Raw genomic sequence first — 10,669 nt, 5'->3', positions numbered from 1 at the left:
ATGATAGCTTTGCTGCTGCTGGCGCTGCTCCCTCACTCCTTTACTCTGCCTCTGACGCCTAAGGATGAAGACAACCAGCTCTTAGCAGAGGTAAGATCTCTGGGCTATCATTCATCTATTCAAGGTTGTTAAATAACCGTTATTTGTCACATTTGGTATAAAGACTCAGAATGGAGTAATCCACCTCTGTTTATCATCATTATTGTTTTTCATCTCTCCACATAAACAGAAGTACCTCAGACGTTTTTATGGCCTTCCAGTTGGTCTCCAAGGGCGGCGCGGACCATCAGAAGCCTTTAAAACAAAGATTGAGGAGATGCAGAGATTCTTCAAACTTAAGGTGAGCAGAGCCGGGAAGAAGCCATCAATCCTTATCTTACAGTGAAGGGGCGTAAACATGGTGATTTGTTATAAAGCAACACTTCACATTAGGTACACTGAACCTGGCATAGTTACCAGGGGACTAATAAGTCACTTACTGCTAGTTAAGGAGTGAATGAGGACCAAACAGCCAGATATCAATGAGAAATTAACAGCTTGTTAACAGGAAAAGAATGTGTAACTAACAGCTAGTTAACCAGGAAATTAATGAATGAAAAAATGCTGCTAAACCGTGGTATTAATGAGAAACTAAGTGCTAGTTAACCAGGAAATTAATAGGTAACTAACAGCAAGACAACCAGTTAGTTAACTAAGGAATGAACGGGTAAGTCACTATAAGTAAAGCAGGAAATAATGGGCACCTAAACTGTTAGTTAACCAAATAATGAATGGGTCACTTACTGCTAATCAACAAGGGAATGAATGGACAACTCTCTGCAAGTTAACTAGGGAATGAATGGGTCTCTTTCTGCTGCTGAATCTGAGAATGAATAGGTAACCAACATGTAGTAAACAATGGAATGTATGAGTCCGAAATTCTAGTTCACCAGAGAATGAATGAGTAACTAACTGCTAGTTAACTTCAGAACAAATAGACAACTAACTAACCAGTAGTTTATGAGGGAATGAATAAGTAACTAACTGCAAGAAAACCAGAGAAAGAATTGGTCAATTAGCTAGTTAACAAGTAAATGAGGGGGTAAATAATCTGGTAGAGGAAATGAAAGAGCCCCTAACTGCTGCTGGACCAGACCATGGTTGGTAAATAACAACTAGTTAATCAAAGGAACGAAAGGGTAACAAATACTGCTAGTTAAGGAGGGAATGAATGGGCAACTTACTGCTACCTAACCAGGGAATGAATGAGTAACAAACTGCTAGTTAAGGAGGGACTGAATGGGTAACTTACTGCTACCTAACCAGGGAATGAATGGGTAAGAAACTGCTAGTTAATGAGGGAATGAATGGGTAACTTACTGCTACCTAACCAGGGAATGAATGGGTAACAAACTGCTTGTTAAGGAGGGACTGAATGGGTAACTTACTGCTACCTAACCAGGGAATGAATGGGTAACAAACTGCTTGTTAATGAGGGAATGAATGGGTAACTTACTGCTACCTAACCAGGGAATGAATGGGTAACAAACTGCTTGTTAATGAGGGAATGAATGGGTAACTTACTGCTACCTAACCAGGGAATGAATGGGTAACAAACTGCTAGTTAATGAGGGAATGAATGGGTAACTTACTGCTACCTAACCAGGGAATGAATGGGTAACTTACTGCTACCTAACCAGGGAATGAATGGGTAACAAACTGCTTGTTAATGAGGGAATGAATGGGTAACTTACTGCTACCTAACCAGGGAATGAATGGGTAACAAACTGCTAGTTAATGAGGGAATGAATGGGTAACTTACTGCTACCTAACCAAATGAATGGGTAACTTACTGCTACCTAACCAGGGAATGAATGGGTACAAACTCTCTGCAAGTTAATGAGGGAATGAATGGGTCTCTTTCTGCTACCTGAACCAGGGAATGAATGGGTAACTTACTGCTACCTAACCAGGGAATAAATGAGTAACTTACTGCTACCTAACCAGGGAATGAATGAGTAACAAACTGCTAATTAATGAGGAAATGAATGGGTAACTTACTGCTACCTAACCAGGGAATGAATGGGTAACAAACTGCTAGTTAACGAGGGAATGAATGGGTAACTTACTGCTACCTAACCAGGGAATGAATGAGTAACAAACTGCTAATTAATAAGGAAATGAATGGGTAACTTACTGCTACCTAACCAGGGAATGAATGGGTAACAAACTGCTAGTTAACGAGGGAATGAATGGGTAACTTACTGCTACCTAACCAGGGAATGAATGGGTAACTTGCTGCTACCTAACCAGGGAATGAATGGGTAACTTACTGCTACCTAACCAGGGAATGAATGGGTAACTTACTGCTACCTAACCAGGGAATGAATGGGTAACAAACTGCTAATTAATGAGGAAATGAATGGGTAACTTACTGCTACCTAACCAGGGAATGAATGGGTAACTTGCTGCTACCTAACCAGGGAATGAATGGGTAACTTACTGCTACCTAACCAGGGAATGAATGGGTAACAAACTGCTTGTTAATGAGGGAATGAATGGGTAACTTACTGCTACCTAACCAGGGAATGAATGGGTAACAAACTGCTTGTTAATGAGGGAATGAATGGGTAACTTACTGCTACCTAACCAGGGAATGAATGGGTAACAAACTGCTAGTTAATGAGGGAATGAATGGGTAACTTACTGCTACCTAACCAGGGAATGAATGGGTAACTTACTGCTACCTAACCAGGGAATGAATGGGTAACAAACTGCTTGTTAATGAGGGAATGAATGGGTAACTTACTGCTACCTAACCAGGGAATGAATGGGTAACAAACTGCTAGTTAATGAGGGAATGAATGGGTAACAAACTGCTACCTAACCAGGGAATGAATGGGTAACTTACTGCTACCTAACCAGGGAATGAATGGGTAACAAACTGCTAGTTAATGAGGGAATGAATGGGTAACTTACTGCTACCTAACCAGGGAATGAATGGGTAACTTACTGCTACCTAACCAGGGAATAAATGAGTAACTTACTGCTACCTAACCAGGGAATGAATGAGTAACAAACTGCTAATTAATGAGGAAATGAATGGGTAACTTACTGCTACCTAACCAGGGAATGAATGGGTAACAAACTGCTAGTTAACGAGGGAATGAATGGGTAACTTACTGCTACCTAACCAGGGAATGAATGAGTAACAAACTGCTAATTAATGAGGAAATGAATGGGTAACTTACTGCTACCTAACCAGGGAATGAATGGGTAACAAACTGCTAGTTAACGAGGGAATGAATGGGTAACTTACTGCTACCTAACCAGGGAATGAATGGGTAACTTGCTGCTACCTAACCAGGGAATGAATGGGTAACTTACTGCTACCTAACCAGGGAATGAATGGGTAACTTACTGCTACCTAACCAGGGAATGAATGGGTAACAAACTGCTAATTAATGAGGAAATGAATGGGTAACTTACTGCTACCTAACCAGGGAATGAATGGGTAACTTGCTGCTACCTAACCAGGGAATGAATGGGTAACTTACTGCTACCTAACCAGGGAATGAATGGGTAACAAACTGCTAGTTAATGAGGGAATGAATGGGTAACAAACTGCTAGTTAATGAGGGAATGAATGGGTAACAAACTGCTAGTTAATGAGGAAATGAATGGGTAACAAACTGCTAGTTAATGAGGAAATGAATGGGTAACTTGCTGCTACCTAACCAGGGAATGAATAGGTAACTTGCTGCTACCTAACCAGGGAATGAATGTGAGTAGTCAGGAATGAGTTCTAAAAAGTTGGATCAACACATTTTCTTTCCTTCTCTTCTGCTTGTAAAGGTGACTGGAAATCTGGATGACAACACTTTGGACCTGATGAAGCTGGCCAGATGTGGTGTGCCAGATGTTGGGGAGTACAACCACTTCCCTCGGCACCTTAAATGGCAAAAAAACAATGTCACTTTCAGGTATGGATTAACATGGCACTGGCACAAATGAAATTATTCAGTATGAAATGATTTTTATTTTAGAAATGCAAGTAGCTGCAAGAACTACAAAGAAAAACTTCCATTGTAATTGATCTAATCCCAATCCCTCTGGCCTTTCAGAATAGTGAATTACACACCAGATCTGAAACACTCAGATGTGGACCGAGCCATCCGTAATGCACTGAATGTTTGGGCTGATGTTACACCGCTCACCTTTAAGAAGCTGCACAGTGGCATCGCTGACATCATGATCAGTTTTGGATCAAAAGGTAAAGAAGGCAGTATTAATGTATTATAGATATCCTCTGAATAAATAAACAACATTAGAGATAGCAGTTGATTTTTTAAAATTGTGACTATTCTCTGAATTAGATAGTTAATTGTATTTCACCACATTTTAACCATACATTTGGATTTAATCATTTCATGTTCAGTTTAATGCAAAAAGATGAACTTTTTGATATTGACATTTTAGAATCATGGCTTTAAATTGGCTGCACTGACTTAGACACAGAGTACTAACTCTGTAAAATACATTGTTCAGAATCAGCTTTGTTGGCCAAGTATGCTTACACACCAAGGAATTTGACTCAAGTTACTCTCAGGAATTAAACATTGAATATAAAAAAATAAATAAAACTGAAAAAAATAAATAAAAAATAAGTTCTAAACATGTACAAGTCCTTGTAGGTTTTTTTAAAGATATGCAGGAGTGCATGCACAAAATGACTCACTGACGTCCAGTGATCCTGGTTTAATGGGACAGTGCTTTTACACTTCACGCTTAAGGGCTTCTCTGTGTATTTAATCAAGTTAAGGTTAGTTATTAAGCTAGGAGGTTTTCTCTACACTATAAGCTAAGAGTGTTTTTCCTCTTTCCATTTGTGCTCAAGTCTTTCAAAGTGAAATGAGACATTCAAAGGTGCAGCTGTGTCCTTATTTTCCATCACTGTCAGAGCAGGAAGAAGCTACAGTGAAAAGCTGCCAGCTGCTGCCCTCTATGGTAGCTTATATGGAGCAGCATTAATGACAGAATAATATGTGATTAGGTATAATTAATGGGTTAATTTTAGGCCTTAATCTCATTGTGATTAATGTGTTTACGCTGACAGCCCTCCAAAATAATTGTTTTTCCTGCATAGCAGTTTGGCCTCTGAAGGAAAAACATTCTGCTCAGTACATTTAAAATTCTCTGGTGTTTACTCTATAGAGCACGGAGACTTTAATCCTTTTGACGGGCCAAATGGACTGCTGGCTCACGCCTACCCACCTGGTGAAGGTATTGGAGGAGACACTCACTTTGATGAGGATGAACACTGGAGCAAAGACTCATCAGGTTAGAGACGTGAACTGATGTTCAACAAAAGTTGACAAACTAAACCAGTGAGGTCTGTTTGAGCAGTATTATAACCACGCTCTTTTACTCCACAGCGTACAACTTGTTTTTAGTGGCGGCCCATGAGTTGGGCCACGCCCTCGGTATGTCCCATTCCTCAGACGCGGGGGCCCTGATGTACCCAATCTACTCCTATGCTACAGGCTTCCCACTGGCTGAGGATGACATTGAAGGCATTCAGGCTCTCTATGGTAGGGAAAGATCTCAAATTAATCAAAAAAAATAAACAAATTAATTTTCATTGAAGCTTTTTGAAGCAGCAGACTGGTTTCAATGTGTGCAGTGGACTAATTCCAGATCTTCAACAGGTCCCAACCCAAACCACAAAAAAAGAAAGCCAAAGCCTGACGCACCAGACAAGTGTAACCCCATGTTAACTTTTGATGCAGTAACAGAGCTCAGAGGGGAGACCATCATCTTCAAAGACAGGTAAAGTTAATCCAGGATGATACTGCCAGGATGTAATCCTCAAAGCCAAGGGTTAGAGTGCAGAGCAGGTGTCTGTCCTGTTTTCTACCAGACATAGATGTCATTGTTATCCCCAGCATTCATATTGTTTGTGAATCATGTGATCATGTTAAGTCATGATCTGCACAAATATCTGGGTGCCAGGGAATAAAGTAGAAATGAAATAACTTTAAGGGAAATAATTAAATAATTGCAAAAAGAAACAAAGTGGTAGAAATATACAGAACAAGTGGTGAAAAGTGGTAACAGAGTGGCAAAAATGGGTTAAAAGCTGAAAAAACAGTTAAAAGAGGTCAAAAATTATCACTAAAGGCATAATGGAGCAAAAAAAAAAGACAGAATAAAGATGAAAAGCAGTTAAAGAGTGGCCAAAATTGTTTAAAAGTGTTAAAAGCTAGAAGCTGAAAAATTGGATAAGAAAGGCAAAAAGCAGAGGATGGGCAAAAAATGGGCGGAATAATGGTGAAAAGTGGTTAAAGAGTGCCCAAAATTGGATAAGAGAGCCAAAAACTTGTTCAAAGTTGAAAAAAAAAGTGAAAAAGTTGGCAGAAACATTATTGGAAAAGGGGTTAAAAAGTGGCAAAAATGTGGAATAAGAGATTTGAACTGTAAAACCCAATGGGAGCTTGATAGACTTTTTTTTAGGTCCATAATGAAATAACTGTTAACAAGGATGCTGGCACCAATGCTACTGATCCAAAACAAAGTAATTAATACCATCAATATTTATTAGGAAAGTGGGCCCGCAATGACTGAGCCTATGCACATCTTTAACCAGATTCACCTGCTCAAGTTTGCATTTCATCTAAAACACACAAACACACGCAGATGCACACCAGACAGGCTGTCAATGTACTGTCAAATCACGTTCAACTGTTAAGCATGAGTTTGAGAATATATCCAAGGATTACAGCTGAGAAAATAAATACATTTCTACATCCTACCTTAATTATATGTTGAGCTCACAGAAGATTAATCAACATGGATCCTGTCCGATTCTGTCAGTGTGTCTGGAGATTTAAAGAGTCAATGAAGTTAGGGTTTTGTGCCTCATGGGGAAGTTTTCATCGTGTCTTTTTTTGATCATTTCTGAGTCTGAAGGAATCCTACAGTGAAATATATCTTGGTGTCCTCCATCAGAAGGCTTCAAACAGGATCCTGTGTGCATTCTGTGTCAGTGGCACAAAAAAGGAAGGGAGTTTAAGGAGTTCTGTCAAAGAATAAAGATGAAAAATGTAGTGTAAATACCAGTGATCCAGCTTGCAGGTGCACCTGTCTTGAGAAGAAGAGATGAGAACTGATGCTTTTGGTGTGATTCATGTCACTCCTCAAACATGCTCATTTATTATAAGTCACTTAATCCAACCTCTTTGTGCTCTGCGTCTGGTTTTGCTCTACAATTGTGCACCTTGTAGACAGACACGCCCAAAATAACTTTGCATGACAGAAATAGTTGATTATTCTTCTCAAAAAAATGTAACCATGCATTATATTCAGATTGGCATGATGGACCACTGTTCTCTGCTATAATTTGTTAAATGGACTATTTATTTTGTAGATTCTACTGGCGTCTTCATCCTCAGATGCCAGAACCTGAACAGACACTGATCAAGTCCACGTGGCCCTCCCTCCCCAACAAGATAGACGCCGCATACGAGTATGCAGAGAAAGATGTTGTCATCATATTTAGTGGTGAGTTACATAAACATTTTATTTTACATTACATTTTATGAAAATCTTTTAGCTACAGCATACATTGGTCTGTGTCTCTACAGGGATCAGAATGTGGGCTATGAACGGATATAGCCTCGTGGATGGTTACCCAAAGTACATACACAAACTGGGACTTCCCAAGAAAATAAGGAAGATCGATGCAGCCGTGCACATTGGGGACACTGGGAAAACTCTGCTGTTCACTGACGAGGATTACTGGAGGTATGTAGTCATGAGTGTTACTGTCTGATTCATTTATGGTAAATAGAGGAAGGTGTCCCTAATGACTCAGTTCATATAAGGAACTGACTCATTCATGTTTTTCACTGTATTTCTCATTTTCTAATGTCTGTTTTTCACCCTCAGTTATGATGAAGCAACAGGCACCATGGACACCGGCTACCCACGATCCATTGAGGATGATTTTCCAGGGATGGATGATGAAATTGACGCTGCTTCTTATCATTATGGTATGTTGAATTCTCAGGACATTTTTCAGACTAGAACTTAATCCTGGCGGTTAAATGCTTCCACAGGAACAAAAAATCTTATCAGTTCATCCTTAACCCTTTAGAGGACACTCATTTAAATACTTCAAAAATCAAAATTTAAACCCTGGAGTGATCTCATATGATATAAGACTCTTTGCCTGTTTGCAGGAAAAAAATAAGTCAATAAAATGTAAGCATATTTACATACTAACAATGTAAAATAAACACAGAGTCTAATGAATATTTACTTGCACATCAAAGTTGTTTGATACAAGATATTTATTTTACAAGAGGTGAGCTTATCTTTAGATTCTCACCTCTTTTAGAAAAAAGACATGACAAGCTTCAGACTACTGTATAAACAATGACAGTACCGCCTGTTTTATCTTATAATTCCAACATCAAACCAAAAACAATCCCAAACATTTAATAGCTAATTTTATCAGTGATGATGCTCACAATAAAGATAAGAGCTGCTTTATGCTATTTAAGTTTAATAAAACCGTTATACTGTTTTAAGAATGACTAAAATCACACGTATTTCACCAGATATAACACTTGTTTTTCTTTATAATTCCACTAGAAAGCATTAAAAACCTCACAAATAGTGAATGTCTCATTAATTTAAGCAGAGGTAAGACTCACAGTAAATTTAAAACTGACATAAACCATGAAAAAAAACTGTTAGAAGGTTATTAAAATGAACAAAAATCACACCTATTTTACTATTTAAACCTTGAAATTTTCTATAAATTGGTCACATTACCACTGCATCACTCTTTAATAATTTTACAAAACCTGTCCTAACATCCAACCACACTTTAGAGTACTATTTTCCTACATTATAATAAATCATTTACCAAGAAAATACCCTTAGTATGGTTGCTAGAGGCACTGGCCATGTGTCTTAATATAGACAACACTTACACTCCTAAAAGGGTGTATGATTAAGCACGGTGCCTCCATTTGTCGTGCTTGAATTGCAGTAATTTCTCGAAATACTTTGCAAACAAAACCTATAGGGACATTTAGCTCTACTATTTACTGTTGTTCTGTGTGAGTTTCATCAGCTTATCGTGGTTAGTTAGGATTTAGGGCCATTTGTTTGGGACCAAAAGAGTCGTAAAACCACATTACGAGAGTTCTGGAGGAAACAGGAAGTTTGAGATGCTCTGGGCCACTGCTGATTGGTCAGATGCTGTGATGTCACTGCCTGTGATGTTGACTGATCTCCACTGATTGGCTGAAAAAATCATTCTGGATATACTCTATCACAGAGAATTTGGTGGAGGCCATGACGGAAGTCAACAGAAGTGACCATATATGGTTCCTTGCCCTTTAAAGGGTTAAGTCAAGTCTAGGTTTGTGCCAAATTTGACATAAATCCATCAAAGCACTCACAAGATTTAACGTCACTGCAACTTTTGTCCTCCAAAATGTAATCACTTCCTCCTCTGACTCAGAGAGTATACTTCTGCAAGTCTGGCAAAAATCTTTAACTATCATGTTAACAGACAAGGCATGGACTTAAAGCACACTGACCTAACCTTTGACCTATTGATGTCAGATTCTAATTCCTTCATCAGGTGGATATTTGATCACAATTTGTGAAAATCCTTCTAATCAGTCTAATGACCTTTGACCTCTAAAATCATATCAGTTCATGCTTGGTTCAGAGTGGACATTTGTGCTAAGTTTGAAGAAAATCCCTCAGAGTTGTCCTGAGATATCACGGCTGATGAACATGAGGCTCAGTGACCTTGACCCTAAACCTATGACCTCCATAATGCAATCAGTTCACCTGTTAGTCAGAGGTGAAATCTGTGCAAAGTTTGAGAAACATCCCTCATGTTGCTCTGTGAACAACAAAGTCTGCACTAATGTATGAATGGACGACAGCCCCAAATAACCATGCCTGGAGCTGCAGCTATCACTAGCATGCAACATACAAACCTGTGCTTTTTCTCAGCTTCATCATCAAACTACTTTAACTATTATCCTGCTGTGTTTTGTTTCAGGGTACTTGTACTTCTTTCATGAACAAATGCAGTACGAGTACAGTTACAACGCAAGAAAGGTGATCCGCATCATGAGAACTAACTCCATTCTCAACTGCTGAAGAGCTGGCCTCCTTCTGTCAACACTGCTTTATCAACATTTAACGAAGAATACGTAAATACTCAGTTATCTCCTCCTGAGACACACAGAGATGAAACTTCATGTGCAGATATGGGCAGGGACCGTTTTTATTTTTTACTAGTGCTGGACACCTGTGGATCAGACAACGAGCTCTGGAGAGTTTCTGAGAGAGAAGTACTCCGTTAGATCATTGTTATTTATTGCACTTCTCCTTATTTTTACACATAAACACTCTATGGTCTGTGAGCTCATTATTTGACTACTTGTTTTTGTGATGCAACAAAGATTGTATGATGTTTTTGTGAATATCAATAAAGAATAAAAATGTTAAAAAAATATATATATATATTTTGTGATTGATAAGCAAAACATTCAGTAATGTACTGCTTAGTAAAACTTCAGGGAGCTGCAACATAAAAGAGCTAATTTAAAGTGTTGTCTTTGCATGGCAATCCATGCAACTGCACAAAAATATACTG

The 10,669-nt window shown here is 38.7% G+C and overlaps 1 protein-coding gene across 1 annotated transcript; it reads left to right on the top strand.

Moving 5' to 3' along the window:
- Positions 1 to 10,396, top strand: mmp13b (matrix metallopeptidase 13b). Its single transcript, XM_041809616.1, has 11 exons — positions 1 to 90; positions 230 to 340; positions 3,835 to 3,962; positions 4,104 to 4,252; positions 5,194 to 5,319; positions 5,415 to 5,570; positions 5,688 to 5,808; positions 7,406 to 7,539; positions 7,623 to 7,782; positions 7,927 to 8,030; positions 10,070 to 10,396. The coding sequence occupies exons 1-11, from the start codon at positions 1 to 3 to the stop codon at positions 10,168 to 10,170; spliced, it is 1,380 nt and encodes a 459-aa protein (XP_041665550.1). The 3' UTR covers positions 10,171 to 10,396.
- The last annotated feature ends 273 nt before the right edge of the window (positions 10,397 to 10,669 follow it).

Source organism: Cheilinus undulatus, linkage group 2, assembly GCF_018320785.1.
Source record: "Cheilinus undulatus linkage group 2, ASM1832078v1, whole genome shotgun sequence".
Lineage (NCBI taxonomy): Eukaryota > Metazoa > Chordata > Actinopteri > Labriformes > Labridae > Cheilinus > Cheilinus undulatus.
The sequence above is the reverse complement of the archived record's forward strand: the minus strand, read 5'-3'. Positions and strand labels throughout refer to the sequence as shown.

Bases quoted from the DNA above. Each gene is read 5' to 3' on its own strand.
- mmp13b (XM_041809616.1), top strand. From the start codon at position 1: ATGATAGCTTTGCTGCTGCTGGCGCTGCTCCCTCACTCCTTTACTCTG. The intron at 91-229 runs GTAAGATCTCTG...CCACATAAACAG, and splicing joins ACAACCAGCTCTTAGCAGAG to AAGTACCTCAGACGTTTTTA. The intron at 5,571-5,687 runs GTAGGGAAAGAT...GATCTTCAACAG, and splicing joins AGGCATTCAGGCTCTCTATG to GTCCCAACCCAAACCACAAA.